The sequence below is a fragment of the Orbicella franksi genome, chromosome 6 (genome assembly GCF_964199315.1).
Source record: "Orbicella franksi chromosome 6, jaOrbFran1.1, whole genome shotgun sequence".
Taxonomy (NCBI): domain Eukaryota; kingdom Metazoa; phylum Cnidaria; class Anthozoa; order Scleractinia; family Merulinidae; genus Orbicella; species Orbicella franksi.
This window is the reverse complement of record NC_138150.1, coordinates 23,800,921-23,821,916: the sequence shown is the minus strand read 5'-3', so window position 1 is coordinate 23,821,916 and position 20,996 is coordinate 23,800,921. Positions and strand designations below refer to the sequence as shown.

At 36.4% G+C, this 20,996-nt stretch overlaps 2 protein-coding genes across 2 annotated transcripts; one reads left to right on the top strand and one right to left on the bottom strand.

Moving 5' to 3' along the window:
- Positions 1 to 964: 964 nt before the first annotated feature.
- Positions 965 to 3,750, top strand: LOC145489918 (LYR motif-containing protein 1-like). The gene is made up of 4 exons (XM_081469005.1): positions 965 to 2,188; positions 2,448 to 2,508; positions 3,166 to 3,197; positions 3,449 to 3,750. The coding sequence occupies exons 1-4, from the start codon at positions 2,045 to 2,047 to the stop codon at positions 3,566 to 3,568; spliced, it is 357 nt and encodes a 118-aa protein (XP_081325131.1). The 5' UTR covers positions 965 to 2,044; the 3' UTR covers positions 3,569 to 3,750.
- Positions 3,751 to 3,840: 90 nt separating this feature from the next.
- Positions 3,841 to 14,547, bottom strand: LOC145489919 (cytoplasmic phosphatidylinositol transfer protein 1-like). Its single transcript, XM_081469006.1, has 10 exons — positions 13,660 to 14,547; positions 11,892 to 12,040; positions 11,209 to 11,297; positions 10,647 to 10,654; positions 10,072 to 10,143; positions 9,350 to 9,448; positions 8,582 to 8,641; positions 7,838 to 7,933; positions 6,575 to 6,638; positions 3,841 to 6,269 (listed from the first exon to the last, which is right to left on the bottom strand). Exons 1-10 carry the CDS (start codon positions 13,705 to 13,707, stop codon positions 6,190 to 6,192), a joined length of 765 nt encoding a protein of 254 aa, XP_081325132.1. The 5' UTR covers positions 13,708 to 14,547; the 3' UTR covers positions 3,841 to 6,189.
- Positions 14,548 to 20,996: the final 6,449 nt, after the last annotated feature.

Here is a 20,996-nt window from a genome sequence, read left to right as displayed (position 1 = left end):
TTGTCGTCTATCATTAAGGTAGCTACCAAACCACTGGATAACTGGGTCTGAGGCGCCTACATCTCGCAACTTCAAAATTAGGGTTTCGTGGTTGACACTGTCGAATGCCTTACTCATGTCTAAGAACACTACCGAAGTCAACATCTTCTGGTCTATCGCTTTAAGAATAGTGTCGGTTGTTTCTATGACAGATGTTTCGGTTGAGTGCCATTTTTTGTTGCCGCTTTGGGTCTTTGTTAACCTGTCGTTTAAATGCAAGTAAGAAGTGAATTGATTATGTACGACCTTTTCACACACTTTTGATAAAACTGGTAGAAGAGAAATTGGTCTGTTGTTATTTGCCAGTTCGTGGTTTCCACCTTTATGGAGAGGTGTCACTTCAGCTAATTTCCAAGCTGTAGGAAATTTGCATGATTCAATAGAAGTGTTGATAATAGACGTAATTACTGGAAGAATCGGGTTTAGGCAGTCCTTCAAAACACGAACAGAAATCTTGTCGATCCCTGGGGCTTTGTTTGATGGCATTGATGATATTATGCGTTCAATCTCGCCACTGCTTACGGTATTCGAATGAAACTGCTCGCATGAAGGATATTGTCTTGGGACAAAATAATTTCGGTTGAGTGTTATGTTGCATTCATTAGCCAATGACTGGATTTTTTCAACGGAACTCTGGCCAACAGAAACGAAAAACCGATTAAACTCATCTGCAACAGTTTTGTTGTCCTTGCTGAAGATTCGCTGGGATTTGGATTTTCTAGGAATTATTTGGCGTATTGCTTTCCAAATATTGTTTGTATTGCCTGGGTTTCTTTGAATCTGTTCTGTGAAGAATTCTCGTTCAGCAATTTTAATTTCTCTTTTAACCTCCTGTCTTAAGTTTCTGTAAGCCGTCCAAGCCATAGGATCATTTCGTTTTCTTGCTTCTTTGCGCCAATCGTCTCAGATTGTCATCAGATATTCTTGATAAGCGGATAGTAGTACTAGGCTAGGCCTTTCCGTACAATGGTCAGGTTTAGATATCGACTACATTCCGAGGTCGCAAGTCGAAAAACAACGTTATCAGTTTTGGTGCAAAAACGGTGGTAAAATGGTCCACTATGCCTATGATTGATCAAGGTCCAAAGTCCAAATTTTGGCTTATGCGCTTGTCCGGAATTGAAATATTGCTCAATTTTGAACCTAATCCTCGAAAAACCTCTCCATTTAGTAAAAAACTTTCTTAGCACAACTGAGGCTTGTTTAGCGTCATGGCAACTAAAAAAAACCTGACTAAACGGTTAAAAACGGTATTTTTTGGCGAAAGTTTGGTATTCAAAGGGTTAAGAGACCTGGACTTTAGACTGGCCACCTTCGCCGCCCTTTTTGCCCTAGCCACCCTGACCACCCCAGCCATCCTTGAAACCCTTGTAACCCTTGCTGTCCCCGCCAGCTTTACATTTCTCCGCACGCTCTACCCCACGCCAACCTCGCCACATTCGCCATCCTAGACACCCTTACTACCCTGACAACCCTTGCAATCTTTGCAACCATGGCGAACCGTTGCCACCCTCGCCACACTTGCCATCCTCTCTCTCCTTGCAACTCTCGCAACCCTTGCTACGCCTGCCACCTTCCCCACTCTCTTCACTCTTTCCACCCTTGCAACTCTCGCCACCTTTGCCCTCCCTTGCCCCACTCACCACCCTACTAGACCAACTCTCGCCAGGCTCACCATCCTTGCCACCCTTTCCATCCTGGTCAACCTAGCCAATCTTGCCACCTAAGGCACTCTTACAACCCTTGCAACCTTTCCAGCCCTTAGCACCTTCGCCACCCATTCTGGATAAAACGTCAATAGAACGTCAAATGATTTGGTAGACTGTATGGAAGTTCCGTTTGAAGTGCGGTACATGTCAACTATCATATATGAAGAGCGGTACGTAACAATTATCATATATGAAGAGCTTGCCTAAGGGATAAGAATTCAACATGGCGCAGGAGGTTACTGCACGACCCTAGAATTAACTCGTCTTTGATTCATATACAAGTCATTTTTCAGCCAATGTTTAGGAGCGAAGTTTTGTCAATATATCGCCGAGTATTTCGATTAGCCCGGCAATGGCAAGCCACAACAGCAGCAGAATCTGAAGCAGAAAGACAATACATTCGAGACGAAGCAAGGAAATTGTTCCACAAAAACAAGAAAGTGAGTTTATAATTTTTTTTCTTTACTTATTCTAATTGAGTTTATTATAAGTGCAATGCATCCACATAATGTTCCTTGAAAATCATCCGAGTTTTTCTTTGCCCTTTCGCAAAAAAGCTGACTGTCCTCGGAAGCTCCTAGCGCGGAAACGCTCAAAGCCGTTCCGGGACTTTTGTCAGCAGGGGTGGGAGGGAGAGGCTGCAATATTAGGTTGCAATGGAATGGCCCTTAGCTTTCAATCTCGTTTCTAAATTTGCAGATTACCGATCCAGAGGAGATAAAGCTGTGTATTCATGAAGCCAATGCTCGAATTGAGATTGGTATGTGCGCGTACAGTCTTCTATTTTGATTGTTTACTGAAGAATTAGACCCCCCCCCCCGGAATAAAGTACTTAATTTACATGTCTTTGTACAGTCATAGCCACAGCATTTTGCTCCAGAGATGGTGTAGCAAGAGAAAACTTGTGTTGCAGGCCGAACAATGAAAAGAAAGTCCACAATTTTTACCAGGGTATAAAAACATGGAAACTGAAGTTTTATTCCTTCCGTAAGCTACTTTAGGTTATGCAATGGAGTGTGGTCACAATGGATTTCTAACATGAATTGAAAGCAAAGGGAATTCAATTTCTTTGCTACATTGTAATCTGCTGATCAAAATTCATTAAATAGTGTAAAGATCCTGCCATATTTCACTCCCACCCTCCTGCCACCCCTGGCTGCTGACATGATCAAAACAAACTTTTCAAGAGCTCTTTGTAGTGTTGAGAATCTCCTTTACAGTCCTCTGCTCCTCTTCATTTAGGGAATTAATTCTAATTTCTGCATGGGTCAAGCTTTCTCCTAACTTTCTCCTATTTTGCAACATTGAAATAAATGCGGTTTTCATTAGCAACTCACCACTGAAACAAAGCACTTGCTCACAAAATCCCACCAGCTACCCAGGCTGAAATTTTATATATTCTTTTTCTTTATTTCAGCCCTTCACTATAGGACACCTTATCCTAGAATGGTAAGCCTTTTAGTATCAAGGGAGCAAAAAACATGCAAAAGTGTATTGTTATGTTACACAAGCTTGTGAAAATTTTAAGAACACAAGACAAATGCTTTCCACAAATTTCTGAGTATTCTTAAAATTCATGATTTCTTATAACTTAACAATACATAAGCAAGTTTGTTATTTCCTTTATTGAGTACATAAAATGTTCTAGAAATGGGAAATACTGTACACTAAAATTCGGTTTCTGCTTCTTTGTTATATAGATACATATGCCACCTTCAGCTGTGCCAAAAACAAGTACAAAACAAAGGAAAACTCAAGAGCGCATCAGAAAACAGGCCAAACCTGTTTACATGCACTCTGACGATGACATTGATAAATAAAAGGCTTTATGGGTGGTTGTGCATTTACACATGCAGAATGCTGACATAGTGCTATTCTTGTCTGAGATTCAAGGCTTTTAATAAGTGGTACTGTTATGCTTTATGCATGGATGGATGGACAGACTAAACGGACTGACTTATTAACATTCTCAGTGGTAAACCAATTGATTGGTTGTAAGATTGTATGATTAAGAGAATGAAATTATTTCATTCTCTTTACTCAGTCTAGCATACTCTTTTTGGGTTAAAAATCAAAACAACACTCAGTAAAGTACTGTGCAATTCTAAAATGTTTTATTCACCTTTAATTCTATTTACACACTAAAAATAAAAAAATACTTTGCAAACTGCACAATAATTCAAATCCATACTATCCTAGCATGTTTAAGAGTCCACTTTTTGTACAAATAGTCATGTAACTATTCAAGTGGCATTGCCTGTCATTTTAGATAAGATACACAGGTATAATGTAGCTCACCCTGGCATTAATTTCTGGCAAATGAACTGAACTTTACTCATTAAATTCGACATGATGCGAGTGTCACTAGCAAAAAACCATAATGATAATGCAATCTCACTGACAAAAAGTAGTAAATTGGTATTTCTAGTATAGGCATTTGAAGGATTGTTTTATGAAATTCTTGGCACAACTTTGTCTTGGGTTCTATAAGTGTTATTGGAGCCATTTTAAATAATTTTTGTAACAAACATAAAAAGGAAAAAATATACTGAAGAATGATGCTTATTTAGACATAATTTTGAGATATACATGTACAATGTGGTCTTGGAATTGTCAAAAGTAAATAAATACTAGGAAGTAAATCAGGGCAATGGTCATTAAAGCTAAACAAGATTGAGTTATTATCTTAACAGAAGGTCAATAAATATAGCTTATTAACTGACAGTGTGCAAGAGAAGCACTGTCATAATCTCAGCCCTTGGTCCTTTCTATACAGGCCTGCTGTGCTTTATCCATACTTTTAAGACCAAGAGGTGACAGTCTTCTAGTATAGTCCTGAGTAAGCATACCAGTCAATAACAGATTTATTACATGACTTACAGTACAACTACTCCAACCAAGGCCACCCAAGCAAATTTAATTGACCAATAGCATTTGGACATTAAAACAATAAAAATGGTTACAACATTGCTGGTTCTGTAGTGTGCAGCTTGCTCAGGTGAGATATCTATGGTGAACATCAAATTGTTTCCTCAATTTGCACAGAATTTTGTTGGGTGGTCTTGGTTGGTGTAGTTGCAGTGTAATGATACAGAATGGGCTGGAGAAACTTTACCCAGCTGTGCAATACTTTGAATGCATTGGAATGGCATAATTAAGGCTTTATTTTATCTACAAGGCCTGTCAGCTGTCTCGGTCATGTAGTATCCATGCATGTCAACGAAGCAAGAGGACCTCACTAGGAGAATAATGGCCCAACATCTTTACAGTATGGATCAAGTGTGTTGATGTCCATTGGTTAGTTCAAATGTATTCTCCCAATACATGTAAAACAACCTGGGCCCAGTTGTTCAAAGGCTGGATAATGTTATCCACTGGATAAATTGCTGGATAGTGATTTATCCAGTGGATAGCGTTATCCACCTTTCGAACAATCCAGGCCTGGTCAATAAGAGTGTTATCACTCAAACTAATGATAAAGAGAGAGCTGCAGGGATTAGACCGGCATTTTTGAATTGATTGGCAATGAGATTTTAGTTTTTGGTCCTCTTAGCTGTTGTGGTTGTGTGTAATAATTATTATTATACTCAGAAATCTTATTATGTAGGTGGAATTCATCAGCTTATTACAGGGCTCAAAAAAAACTTGAACTCCAGCTTGCCTTTGGGACAAGTAACTCTATTAAAGTTTGCTTGCCCTAGGCATTGTCAAAGATTGCTATTTTTTTTATCTAGATGGCAGACGACTTGCCTGGGCCATTGCCATTGGGCAAGTGAGATTGAAAGGTTACTTGCCCGAAAGGAAAATCTAGTTGTCCAAGACAAATTTCTGGCACTTTTTTTGAGCCCTGAATCAATATTTCAATGTCACTGAACTGGCATAATTAAAGAAAATGGGAGAAACATTTAACATTTACCAAGCCAGATATAATGCACATGCAATTGTATAACATCTTTTTTTCCTCACAAAAGATTAAAAATTAATATTTCACACATCTAACTAGTGTTCAAAATATCATTGCACTTTATTAAAAATTTCTTTTTGTGTGAATATTTGATATATGATACAGCGATTTATTACATAATAACTTACAGAATGGATTGTGTTGCTAACAGTTATTTTGGAGATCAGACTCCCAGAATTTCTCAATTAAATGTTGTTGATTGTAAGAAGTTGTTTTACTTGTTTTAAAAACTATCATTGCTGTCAAGAATAATTCAAATTTGGACTGAAATAAACAACAACTTGAAAAGGTGCACCCTTGAACTCTTCATCAGAATTATGGCCCAAAACTATGGGCAAACCAAAGTGCAGTAAGTCTCAAAAAACTTTTTCAGTCTGATGTCACACCTCATTGGTAGCAACACAAAACCATTCCACAAAAAATTATTTGTAATTATTTTTTTGGTACAATGTTATTGTCACATAATTAAAATAAAAGTCAAATGTCTGCTGCAACTTTATCATTTGTTTTTTCTTGCATTACCTTCTCATAATCCCTCACATCATCTATAGTCATGCCTACAATTCAATGAAAATTACTTCATTTTGTCAACAGCATTAACATGGAACATGATGATACTGCAGGCAATTACACAGTATGAACAAATGTCTTTTTAGTACAATATTGTCCCCTACCCTGGAAAAATGGCACATCTTAGTTTGAGATTCAGGGGAGAAGGAGTTAAATTTCTAGTTTTATTGTAGGATTGAAGTCCCTAATTACAAATTCCAGAGTATAGTTTGGAACTGCATATGATTAATTAACAGCATTTTGGGGAACATTTTACAAGTTGCCCTTTTCTCATCAGTGAATCAAAACTTACCGATCCAGTCATCAATCCATGCAAATGCTTGTCTATGGCCTAGCAATAAAATGTCCTGTATAACCTAATGAGGGCCACAAAATTAATAACATTAGATGTTAATTTCTGAATGGATGGTTAAAAGAATGGGAGTTTCTTCCATTTAAATTTAGTTTTTCTTTTCATTTCAGCCACACTCGAGTGAAAATCTTTTTAACTTGCAACTGGAAAATTGAAAAGAGCAACAATAAAAGGCAAACAATTGCTAGGTTAAATAATATACCAGATTTGATTCGTTAGTCTTGTCTTATAATATCTGTTAATGCTGTTATTGTCAAAGGTTACTGAAACTCATTTGTAAATAATGAACAAATGAGAATGTGTAGTTCCAGAAAATATCCATACCTCCCCCAAGCAAGGGATTTTTTCTAATACCTCCCCACCCCTCTGTAAATTCCAGTTAAGCTTCATACACTTAAATTTTTTGGTCTCATAGAACCCCCCACCCCCAAGGAAATTCCAATCCCCTCTTTGGGGGGAGTATGGATATTTTCTAGAATGCACAATGTAAAGTAATGTTACACTGTTTTCATCTGAATGGTCACAATCTAGGCTTTCCTCTCGATGGGTTGTTCCTTGAAGTTTCTGGTGGTGGTATGAGGCCCGAACCTTGAAACCTATACCCTAGCTATTTCAGACCAAAATCTGCAATTTTCCACACCCCATTTCACACTAACTAAAATAGGGGTAAAACTACAAATTTCAGTATTAGCAATGTTATTGCTTAATATGACATTTTAGGGTTTGATTCTACGACAGACGCTTTTCAAGAAGGAGAAACAATAAGTGTGTAAAGCACAATGCCTAATAAACTAAGGTAAAAGGTTTCTCCTAAAGTTAAAGTTCCCGTACTGTATGAGGAGGGCATTTCAGCAGTAGCTTCCACCAAGTCGTCTACAAAGCCCAGTGGTTTTCTGTTAAGCTCACATACTATGTACTAATTTGTATTGACCATGCATGAAAGTATTTCACAAGATCAGTACTGAGATTTTATCTTTCAATGCCACAAAGTGAAAAAAAAATGAATATTAATAACGACCATACCCATAATGATAATGGTCATTCACATAACCCTATAATGCACTTTCTTAAAATCCTGTATACTTTTTGTCCAAGAATATTTCTTCAAATTATCAGGTTCGTGTACATATGATGCTAGCTACATTCACATGTCCATCACCGCCTTACTTTAATATTGTTATACAGGGTTGTATTGAAGCTCACCTTGTGAACATATGATTCTACTCTTGAGGCTAACGCCCAAACATCAAATGAAACAGAGACTAGCTTGTATGAGCACATGATGGGTTGTGTGTCATCCTGAAATTATTATACAACAGGATTTATTTTTATTGATGAAGCAAAGTATACAATGCTAAGGTGAACCAGAAATCTTAATCACCCCCAAAAATGTATGTGTATTCAAATTAAAAAACAAGAATTATTAAATAATTACATAATTAAGAAAAAAACCATTGAAAAAATATTCATCTTCTTGTTAGTATGGTATAATATTCATAACTTTCTGCTAGGACAGTATGATTTGTAAGTATGATAGTATTACTTCAGCTGCCTAGCAGACCTTATAATGGCATTTGTGGTGTCTTAACAAGACTGTATTCTCATTTCAGAAATGTGCACTGGTTTCACACCTGCGCAACCCATTCATTTCAGAGTAAATTCAAACATTAGCTGTCATTTCAACAGCCTGTGAATGCAAATATATTTTCTGGCTGTTGCTTGTCTTTGCCAAAATTTTTTTTTTTTCTGACAAGCCACAGCCAAAAAAATGTCTACATTTGCAGGCTACCACTTCAACTACTGTTCTTTTTCCCCCTGTAGTACAATTTACTGACAGTAGTACTGGCTGCAATTTAAGTCTTTTCAAATATTATCCTGTTTTCCTGAGGAAATATCCATATTATTGCACAGTGTAACTTACAGTAGTGGTTATCTAGCCTCACTCACCTTCCAGCCCTTTTTTAATGGACCCCTGCCTGTTTTCTTTGATTTAAAATACCTACAGTCCTAAAACAGAACAAAATGGATTCAAAATAATTATCATAAATCAAATGTACAGGAACAACTACCATTACATAACTTAATCAGACAAATTATTTACAGAGCCACTGATTCCATGTCAGTGATCTTTTTAGATAAGAGCCACATTGAATTGCTGTATATGATTTTATATGCAAGGAAACCCAAACTGCAGTTGGAGGTTCTCTTAACCATCAAGGAGTGAAATGCTTATAAATAAACAAGCCTCTATTTGGCATGAAAATATGATAGGGTATTTGTCTGCGGGCATTATCTGTTCCGCGAAACAAACAGTTTTCCGAGAGCATAGCTCATGGAAAACTGTGAGCTTTGAGGAATAGCTAATGTCCAAGGATGAATAGCAGAGCATATTTTCACGCCAAATGGAGGCTATTGTGTTAATTATTCTTCAAATATTTTTCGCAACACACGCAGTTTTGAAAATCGGGGAATATCACTCGGATATTGCCCAGTTTTAGCTGGGAAGTATTCAGTCACTTGATGCGTTTAGATCTATCACACACGAGTGAAAATAATTGATGGATTATAAGCTGTGATATTAAATTACTGCATAAAATTGACAGTTTTATAGAGGCCTACTGCTAACCATTATATATCATTCTTTACACTCTGTCTAAGAATAGCTTTTTCTGTAGGATATATGACATAAAAATATCACATAACCACAGTCCTTACCTCTTCAGGAACATAATGTTTCTCTGGTAATTCATCATATGCAATATCAACATCTACAACTTCCCTAGATTCAAGCGTCTCCTCATCTAATTCAAAGCACTTGAGACAGAAAGAAGGCATTAGTTTTAATTAGTAGTTACTCCTTAAAGATGAATTGTCAACCATAGCTTAATATTTTGATGCACCATTACTTTTTTCAGCTAAATATTAGTCTTAACAACAACCCTGCAAAACTTTGCCACCCCAGTTTAATAATCTACTTCTTGTGGAGAGTTCCAGCTACCAATGCTAAATATCAAAAGGCCAATGTTTGAACCCTGCAGGATGCCAGGCCAATTCCCACCAGAGCTGCAGCAGTGCAGAGCTTCATTTGAAAGCACTGTTACATCATGCTGATAAGACCTGAGACGGTTGAAAAAACTGTGTGCAGCTGCCAATTGGTGAGCAGTCATTTTTTAAGTGTTTAATTAAAAGGCTACAAGTTGTTTTCACCAAATGTCACACAGGTCTAAGGGCAGTTTTGAGGCTACCAATATACATTCTAGCGCACATGTCTTTTTTCTAAATATTTTGTGTTTTAAGTTTTTAGTAAAACCATTGTAATAGTAATAATAATAATTTATTTAATGTTGACAACGCGGGAAATGTTATTGTTAACTGTTCCTCTTCTCCTTTTTTGAAAATATATTGCAAAAATGAACAAAGGTTCTAAAAATACATACATTTTCTATACTCCCATTGTCATTGTAATATTTTGTTCTTATTCTAATTGAAAATCTTGGAAGAAAGGAGCACTGCAAACAGAAAAAATTGTAAAGAAGTTATTTATTTTACATTTATTTATTATCACTATAATTATTTGATTAACATTTATTTAATCACACACAACACTTGCATGACCTAAATTTATGTTACATTACGTCCTACAACACTTTACCTAACCCTGCAAAATTGTACTTCTCTTCTACATACAAAGCTTCAATGTGTCAGTCGACTGACACTAAAGGGGGACTTTTGAGGGTTTTGCTTATCATTTCAATTTGTTTTCCTGTCCTAGAGAATAAAAGTTACATTCAGTTATAGCTGGTACAGGTCTATATTTACCATCTAGGATTCAATGATTATCAAAAGAATTATTAAAATATTCATTTTTATTCCACACCCTTATGTCATGATTATGGATTCATAAACTCTAATGACTTTGTTTTAAAAATAGCACATTTACCATTAATGTCTTCTTATTTGTAATGATATTATTGCTAAAAAATAATAATGTTACATTTTGATGAATACTCACACAATATTCTGTACATGGCATTGAAGTAATGGAGTGTGCATAAAAAGGAAAGAAAACACAAAATTAGTAGTACATGATTTAAACATATGCTGTTAAACTATTATCCAAGCTTTTCTGCAGTCCAGGGAAAAGAACGTTCATATGGGTAATTAAATGGTGAAGAGGAAAATTACAAAATAATTTCATGCTCATTTTGTCAAAATTTTAATAACTTTCGGAGACTTCAGGCAAAGGAAATTTCTAGCATTTTGACAAAAAGCTAGTGCAATCATTTTTTTTTTTAATTTCACAAGCATGCAATTTGATTAATATCGCTGGTGACAAATTATGCTTTCAATCATGAGTTTTTCACTTGTTTCTTGTATCAAGAAATTACAAGCCTAACATTGCCATGGCAATTTTGTAATTTCACATGTGAAATTATAAATTAACACTCGTCTGATATTTCACACCAGAATAGGGAGTAAATTGTCACCCATGATATTACCACGATAACAACCTTGTCAGGTGGTAACAGACAAGTGATCAAAACATTGACTGAAAATTTTATGCTTGCACTAACCTGTTATTGTGTAAGGGTAATAATTCCATGCCTTTTCTTCTACATAGAATATTTTTGGAATATAAGATCGCATCCATCCAGGAAGACGGCTGTGGAGAGAAGCTAACGATCAAGTTCCATTTTTTACAATCCTTGGTAACACCCTACACTTCAACTCAGTTAATCTCCCAGACAATATTCTATCAATCAACAACACAACTGTACGAGACATTTGTGTTGTCTTGCAGTGATGGGGACCTCCCATTGCAGGACCCCCTATATAGATGTAGATGTTTGTTATATATGAAATCAGCAATTTCTGGACAAATATTATTTGTGTAAATGTATGCATACCCAGGGAGAATTTATTTCTGACTCAGTTATGAGTTGTTTGGTTATCACTAGGTGAATGCAACAGAAAACCTACATGTAATAATTTTTTTCTTCCGAAACTCGCGCAGAAATTTTCTAAAGATCAAATGATGCCAACGGAGCAACCTCCTCAGAAATGACTATACCCCCAGCATTTATTTTGCGGCTACACATTTATGTGTCTGTGTGGATAGGGGTACTGTGAGAGTAAACAGTCTAACTTGTAGTCCAGCAAAACAGCACTAACCCAGGCTACTCTAAGCTTTCAGTGCACCATACATTATGCACTTAAATCCACAAGACTTACATTACCATACAAGACTTTACCTCACCTGGATAAATAAACCCTCTTTTCTGTGAACTGTCCTTTGCCATGTTTTTCATCCTCACATGGTTCATTTTTCACCACATGGACCCCTTCACCTTGCTCACTTTGATCATGGCTGTGTTTGCTAATCATGTATAGCTGACCTATATGATACTAAATATATATGCATTATCCAATTAATAGTACATTCAATAGCCAATCAGAACTTAACTTTTTCTATCATGATTAATACAGAAGTATTTCATCGCCAGGCTTAACTAAGTCTCTTTCCCTTGCTGATCCTCTCAAAACACACAATGGAGACTGCTTAAAGTGGGGAGGCTTTTTCGGGATGGACTGGGTATTAATGTAGAGGTTTTATAATAATCTACAGTACCGGTACATGTATTAAAGTGGCAGATATGATTTATTTTTTGGTGGTTGGTTTAAGGAACAATGGGCTTCTGTCGTAATGTCATTGTTTTACTCACACATTAATGAAAGATCACTGATAGATGGTTTAAGTATCAGTTTGGAGTGGAATTGATCACAATACTTTAGCAGAATCCAAGTTGATTAAAAGGAAGTAGCACAATTTTTGAAATGGTACATTTTCGTGTTTTAAACAGTCAGGACACAAGCTATAATTTAATTAAACACATAATTTACATGTGCAATATTTCGTGTAAAATAGAACGCTCCGAAACAATATTACATCTTTACGGCTGGCAGAAAATGCTATTTGCGTAGGGAATGGTAACATTTTCCATAAAGGAAGCTGTTAATTACCAAAATCAAATTAACTGAAACTCGAGATAGGGACGACCTTTCAAAACGCACTTTTAAAGGAAAAAAAAAACAGCCAATAATAAAAATATCAAAATGTAGCGTACTCGAATTAAGTAGTAAAACAATGCAGATTTTGATTCCAATTGTGCCAGAGGCAATCGATGTTGGAAACGATATGAGAGAATAAATTCAAACATCCATCTATAGTCACGAATAACAGTTTTCGCCTCTTGGGCAAAAGTACGGCCAAACACGATGACCTTTAGGTTTGCGTTATTTGAAGATTACATCTCCGGTGGCTTTTCTCAACAGTGATCGCTGATGGAGGCGAATAATGACACAGCGGATCCATTTCACTTACATCATAAACTTAACCCGTATTTACAGCCGCCAAAACTCAATTAATTTATCAATAGCAGCCACTGCTTTAATATTGATAGGATTTCACGAATCCACATTCCCGCCTTCTATACACAGGTACCTTGCATACGAACATAACCTTTCAAAACGGTGCAATAAGCTTACTTCTCTGTTAACCGCAGCAAACTTATGTAGAAATCCTTAGCTAACATCATCCCGGCATCATGTACCACTAAACACTCAAATAACAAATAACTGAATTACATAGAATTCTCGATCTTGCGTCGATTTCGCAGCAATATCATATCAATCGAATTGCTCGATCGCGACATCCTCCAAATTAACTTATCTCTACTGCTTTACAGCCAAATGAATGATCACGAGCAGGTAACTACTGCGAGCACGCGAACAAATTTTCGATTTCAATTCGGTGCCTAACTTGTGAACACACATCAAGAAAGCTAGGAGTAAAAGGCAAGGTCCAATCTCGAATTTCTTCAAAACGTACACGCGATCCATGGATCTGATGTTTAGTTAGTGTCGTGTTTGTGTTGTCATAAATTTCGCATGCATGCCGGCGAAGTTTTCATGATGTCAAAGCCAAATTTGACATGGTTTACCTAGATCTGAGCTTTTAAACATACCTCCTCCACTGTCATCGGCATACAGATCCTGTACTCCTTCAATATCATGTTTGCTAGGGTAAGAAGAAAACACACGGACAAATGACCTTCAGAGTTCTACTATTAATATAACACTTTCACTCCGCAGCTCGTAAACAACCAAAATGACGATTGTTAATAATTTTTTTCAACAGCTTAGGTGCCACGCCTTGAATTGAAGGAGTCTGGATCGTGAAGTGTGAAACCAGGGGCCCTATTAAAACATCTACTAACTGATTACTTTGACACCGTCCACACTAGTATTACGTCAGAAGAATTTGAAAACACAGCTTTATTTCAACGGTTAGGCCTACCGCCCACAATAATCCGCCACGAAAACGGAGCTTTTCAAAAACGCTTTTCAGATCGGAGGAATTTGAAAACGCCGGCTTTTCGGTTTCGTGTGGGCGGGAAACAAGTTGAAAACGGAGCTTTTCGAAAACGATAGCGTCACGGTAATCATGCGATTTCCCTGACCAAGGTTTCTGCAAACATAAATCCAAAATGACCGGTGATTGCCATGTGTTTAAATTCCTCCGGCGTAGCGTGGATGGAAAACATTTGATGCGTCTTCAGAATGAAACCTCCTCCAGCGTAGTGTGGACGGGGCGTGAAACTGTTTAGCAGACTTTTTCGTTTAAGTAATTCGTTTGTTTTCATGTTTAACTACTCTATGAAACTGGGACACCACACTTCAATCAGATCATTGCGCATGACAAAGTACTGCTCTCACGAACAAGTGACTGCCACAAGGAAGTGGTCAAGTTCCTTTACGTGAAGCAAAATAAAAGCTAGCCTAGCTAAACTAGTTGCAAACAACGTTTCGCCGTCCTCGTGACAGAACTGTCAAGTTCAAAATGACAGTGTCAAAAGCGTGAAGTACGTCTTTATGAATGTAATTAAGGTAAAGTAGAAAAACCCTAATTATGTTCATAAATACTTCACCGCATTTGACAATGACATTTTAAACTTGAAAATACTGTCAACTATAAAGCTACAGGCAACCGAATCAGGCAAGTGAACATATTAAACCAAAGGAAATTTTTACGTTCATTCTGTGAAACTTAGCGAAAGGAAATTAAAAATTTAATTACCAACAAAACACACAAAGCACAGTAACATCTGCAAAACGACTTTTAGACAAATTAAGCGTGAGGAAAGCTTTATCGAAAAAGTGCAAGGATGATAACAACAGCAATATCTTTATTTTTCAGATAAATTCCATACCAAAAATTCAATAAAAGTATATTTTATTTGACAAATAAAGAAGCTTAAGCCGTGTATTACACTGTCATAAAACACGACGGGCATATGAGAACACGAGAGAAATGTAGAAAACACGAGCCGCAGGCGAGTGTTTTCTTCATTTCTCGAGTGTTCTCAAATGTCTGGAGTGTTTTATCACAGCGTAATACACGGATTAGGCTTCTTCATTTGCTTTATGATATAGAAGTAATATGGCGAAAAACAATAAAACACGCTTTTTCTATGTTATACTTTGATAAATTAAAAACATGGGGTTTTGACCAATCAGAGCGCGCGCAGGGTCCTATCTATCTATATTATAATGTGGGATAAAATTTTGCCAGCATCGGCTGTAATACCGTTTTTCAAGAAAGTTCTTTACCAGTCTATTACCGCGACGAACGCTTGATATTTGTAAAATAATGATCGAGGCCCTTTGCGTTGTCATAACAACCATTACAAAAGTGAAGTAAATTTCATCAATACCATGATCGCTCGCTGTTTAGACACATTGCTAAATCAATGGCTTCGTTACTGTTGGCTAACCTGACAAGGAATTGAAAAGAAGTTTCTATGGCCGGCACTGATCCGACTCGTCTGTTATCTCCACTACTCTTATTCTGTCATAACCATTTTCTCCATGTAAGTCTATTTCAGTATTTTCTACGATTTTCCAGGATCTTTCAGTTCTACAAAATAATGATAATGAGCGAAAACAGTCACAAACTCACAGCCACAGCAACACGCTTTCTCATCTTTTATAGTCCAGTGACGGGCGAATGACTTGTACTTCCCATATAAGCTCATATAGTCCATATTTGGGCAAAGCTATTTGCTATACAAAAAGCCACACCCTTTCATTCCCGGGTATAGTTTGCACAAGCTAAGTGACCCCAAAATAAATTAAAAGTAAGAGACGAACCAGGATACATATTTCACAATACCAAAAACAATTTTCGTCAAAAAATTTCTGTTTTCAAAATCTCTCCATGTTATTCTTTTCCATTAAAGTCCCCGAAAAATGTTGTGTTGGCAGTTTTCATAATAGAAAATAAATAGCTGCGTCTTATTTCATTATCGAGCCTTGACAAATTTTCCCATCGCGAACTAGCAGCTTGTCAAGGCTAAAATAGTCAACAGCAAATCTAATGCGGGTGTCTGTGCCTCGCTTTGCACTTTATAAGAACTTTCCAATATAAGAACTGCGATTAGAACTCACTTTTAATCATTTATATATCATTTTATAAAGCAAGCAATTTTTTCCTACATATTCACCGTCATTCTGATATGACTTTCATCGTGTTTGAATTTAACTGTGCTATTTACAGTCTCTTGCGTCATCTTGTTTGTGTTCATACAACCCGCCGCAGTATTACTCAAGGTTCTTGTAACAATGAATATACAGAATGCGTATACATAAGTTGTGTGTATAACTGGGATGATCATTCATGTCTTCATATCTTCCTCCACAGTTCAAATATATGATCTTTCATCTATTCACTTATATTCTTCACCATCTACGGGTATATTACGAACTCACTAAGTGACCAACTCCCAGTTGGCTTGATAGCTCGGTTGGTAGAGCACTACACCAGTATCGCAGAGGTCATGGGTTCGAATCCCGTTCAGGCCTGAATTTTTTTCAGGCCTTAATGTCATAACTGCTTAAGTTGTGTGTATAACTGCGATAATCAATCATGTCTTCATATACAGAAGGCGTGGTAACAACAACAGTAAATATGGAGAATACAGCCGCATAACAAAGCCGGTCTCTACTATGAGTGCGGTGGGCGGCGACGTTCAGTTACGACGGGATATGCTGCGCAGTAAATTCAAGACAGCTTGTCGAATGTGTCTCATCTTCCAGCAGTAAATTACAGGATTTAAGGATGAATTAAGAAACACAAGAGTAGAAGAGAAAAGAAAAAATCGTTTTAGAGCGATACTCGGGTTGTCGACTGTTTCAATGGCGACCAAACAGATAAACAAAGGTAAATAACAGATCAAGAACACGATATATACGTAGAATATACCGACTGCAGATTTAATAAGGCAGGCAAAACTTGTCATTTCACCAGTGTGTGCTTCTTGTTGAATTTGCTGAGCCTGAATCTAATTCTTGTGGCGTCGTACGACTAAATACACCTTGGTATAAACCACTGTTGTAAGAAGAAGACCAGCAGCTCCACCAAGGCATAAAACCGTCAGTTTGACGTTGGACGCAACCCACAACGTTATCAAAGAAAAATTCGTACTTAGCACCCATGTCGAGATAACCATAGCAACTACATGCTTGTAAGTATCGAGCTCCTGATATCTGAGATGAAACTGAATAGCCAAGAACCTATCGACGCCCACAGCCACAACACTCGAGAAAGACGCTGTTGGAAACAAACCCATTACCATGTCAAAAATCTTGAAAGTATTACAGCTGGGATTTTCTTGTCGTAACGCTCTTGCCAGAAGATATATGTAAAATGGCTGGGCCAACAAACCGACACAAACATCAGAAACTGCAAGGTTCACGAGCAATGTTTTCAAAGTCTTTGGCAGCAACGAGGCTTTGCTTATAGCACAGATTGTTACAATGTTGAACATGAAGACGTTGTACCATAGAAAACTGTTCAAGACACAATTAGCGATGTACGTTGAACGGAACTCTTCAATTTCGGAGATTAAGGGGAAGATTTGTGCAATCAATACTTCACAAGATGATTTGTTTATGATATTTCTTCATATAAACGTTTTACGTACAAAGCGTTTCACAGAGCTAAGATACACGCTATGTAGGTGTTAAGATGATATGTGAAATCGATTGTTTTTATAGCACTTGTGAATTAACATAACATTTGCAATTAATATTTTCAACGTTGATTGCAATTACAATGGTCTTCTCAAAAGTCCTTGGATGTGAAGTAATAATGTGTGTGTATTAATCTGTTTCTCTTTCGGTGCCAGACAAACTTGATTACTCTTGTCTACTTAAATTGTTTCTCCTGCTAATAATGCAACTACTGTGAATACTCGCTTCTGATTGGTTGGAAGCGGATCAATTTATCCCAGATTGTATCATTAGCTCAACAATTAAATTTTATTTGTATCGCATCTGAGCAATAGAGTCAGCTCAAAAGAAAGAAAGAAATTATTTTGGCGAAAATTTTTTGGAGAATTAAATTTGGAAACTTAAATATTTAATCACAGCGTGGCTTTAATTTAGCAACTCTCTGTGATAGAAGCTTGTATTTACGACGGCAGCCAAGAGTGGAAATTACTAAAAGGTCCGATCTGTTCAGGCGTACAATTAATCCCTAATTGTTTTTCATGATCAAACAAACAGATTCTCTCAACTAAACCTGATGATTTCCCTTTAAGGAAAATTTCAAACGACCAAGAACTCGCTCTTTTTGATTTTTAGTGACACTGTTCACAAATCCCAATTTGACAAAGAAACTTTAGTTTATTGACTCATCATTGTTAAATAGCAAAGAGACAAGTAACGAAGGTGAATTCTTCAACCTTCCTAGACAATTTAAGTGGACAGAAGATTCTAAACACTCATTCACTTCTGCGCTACAATCCGATGAAATTAACAAGTTGATTCATGACTTTGAAATTTTAAACTTTGATCATGTAGGAGACGTTAACGAAATAGTAGATAAATTCATAACAATATTAGAAACTGCTGCCAAACATTCGTTACCGTTGATAAAAGTGAACAAGAACTCCGAAAAAAGGCACTCTCAAACTTGGTTTGATAGTGACTGCACTAATGTAAGAAAACTTTTAAGCCGCCTTTCACATAAAACCCATAAAAATCCTTTCGACGAGCAAACTCGACAAGAATATCTGTCTGTAAGAAGACAGTACAAACAGTTATTACGACATAAAAAAACTCAGATATCGGGATGACAAAATTGATGAACTCATTAAAACTAGAACCTCAAACGAGTTTTGCACCAATTTTAAGATCTTTATCGACTCAGAAAAAAGCTTCACCTGACTCGAATGTTCCTTTGCGCAAGCTATACAATCACTTTCAACAATTACATTCGGCACCAAATGCCGATAATTTCTGTGAGAAACAAGATAAAATAATCAAAGAGTTCAAAGACAGAGAAACAATCCTGTCACAATTTGCTGAATTAGATCAACCTTTTTCTGAGGATGAAGTTAAACATTCTATAAAAATGCTCAAAAATAAGAAAACTACTGGCCTTGACCGAATAAGGAGTGAAATGTTAAAATGTGGAATTCCTTATCTAACTACCTCTTTAACAAAATTATTTAATTTCCTACTCAATAAAGGAATCTATCCAGATAATTGGTCTACTGGACTAATAAATCCTATTTTCAAATCAGCGGACAAGTCTAATCCATCGAATTATAGAGGCATTTGTGTCACTAGCTGTTTGGGTAAATTATTCTCGGCTGTCTTAAATAAAAGATTACTCACTTATCTTAAAAATCACAATTTATTACATTCCTCTCAAATTGGTTTCCTTAACGGTTTCAGAACAACCGACCACATCTTTTCCCTAAGAACACTAATTGACAAACATGTAAAACATACAAACAAAGGCAAATTATTTTGCTGCTTCATAGATTTTCAAAAAGCATTTGACTCAATCTGGCATAATGGGTTATTACACAAGTTATTATACAATAAAATAGGAGGACAGTTTTATCGTTTAATCACTGATATGTATTCAAAAACTAAATGCGCTATAAAAAACGGAAACAAAAGAAGCTCCTTCTTTAATTACAACAGAGGAGTGCGACAAGGTTGTATTCTTTCACCATTGCTATTTAACTTATATCTAGATGAATTTCCACGCATACTAGAATCCTCAACTGGTACAGATCCAATTATTTTACCAAATGGGTCTCCTCTCAATTGTTTATTTTATGCAGATGATCTCATATTAATATCAAGCAGTGCTGCTGGTCTTCAAAACCAACTGAATACCCTCCAAAATTATAGCGAGAAATGGTTATTAAAAATTAATTTAAAAAAGACGCAAACCCTAATTTTCCAAAAACAAAATCGTAAATAAACACGTGACAAATTTTCCTTCTTTCTAAATGGAAATCCAATTGCCAAGGCTTCACAGTACACCTACCTTGGCGTTACTTTTAACACTAATGGAAGCTTCTCAAATTCTAAAAAGGCTTTAGTTGAGAAGGCTAGAAGATCCATTTTCGCATCCAAACGTTATCTTGATTTCAATAAACTTCCTATCAATATGTGTAATAAACTATTTGATACTCTATTTCAACCTATGCTTTTATACGGATCCGAAATCTGGGGAGCATACGATAGCATAAACCTCAAAAAATGGGAAAAAGACCCTGTGGAAAGACTTCATACACAGTTTTACAAATATTACCTCGGCCCCAACAGAAGAGCACCAAATATTGCCGCTCGAAACGAAACAGGACGGTTGTCATTAAAATTTAATATTCTTCCAAAAATTATTAAATTTTGGCTACATCTTGTCTCTCTCCCAGAAGATAGCGTTACCAAACAATGCCTCAATATTTCCAATCAACTAACAAATGAAGCAAAGTCCTCTTTCATGTTAACAGTCAATGAAATCATCAAAAATTATTTAGATGACCAAAACCATCCGCATAATATAAACACACACAATTACAATGAACAAATCATCAAACATAATTTACAAAAACTAAAATGTCACATCTCAAATGATATGAAAAGACACCAAATGGAGATAATTCGGTCTAACAGAAAGTTGAATTTCTACTCAAGTTTTAAAAGAGATGTAAGCAAATCTGAGTACCTAGAACAAGTAAAGAACCTCAAACATAGACAAGCTTTGGCAAAACTCCGATGTGGTAATCATAATCTTAGAATTGAATCTGGGCGACACTGTACTCCTAAATTACCTGAAACTCTTAGAATTTGTCAGTACTGCTGTTCTAACCAAATTGAGAACGAAATGCATTTCTTGTTTCATTGTGACCGATACAATAATATTAGACAACAAGTCACAAATGACATCATCAAGAAATATCCAAAATTTGATTCCTTTAATAACACAGAGAAAACAATG

What these genes read in the sequence shown, in the direction of transcription:
- LOC145489918 (XM_081469005.1), top strand. Translation starts at nt 2,045, where the DNA reads ATGTTTAGGAGCGAAGTTTTGTCAATATATCGCCGAGTATTTCGATTA. An exon ending in TGTTCCACAAAAACAAGAAA is followed by an intron (nt 2,189 to 2,447) that starts GTGAGTTTATAA and finishes CTAAATTTGCAG; the next exon opens with ATTACCGATCCAGAGGAGAT. An exon ending in GGACACCTTATCCTAGAATG is followed by an intron (nt 3,198 to 3,448) that starts GTAAGCCTTTTA and finishes TTTGTTATATAG; the next exon opens with ATACATATGCCACCTTCAGC.
- LOC145489919 (XM_081469006.1), bottom strand. Translation starts at nt 13,707, where the DNA reads ATGATATTGAAGGAGTACAGGATCTGTATGCCGATGACAGTGGAGGAG. An exon ending in CATTAAAAAAGGGCTGGAAG is followed by an intron (nt 7,934 to 8,581) that starts GTGAGTGAGGCT and finishes TAATAATTTCAG; the next exon opens with GATGACACACAACCCATCAT. An exon ending in ATGGATTGATGACTGGATCG is followed by an intron (nt 6,270 to 6,574) that starts GTAAGTTTTGAT and finishes ATTGAATTGTAG; the next exon opens with GCATGACTATAGATGATGTG.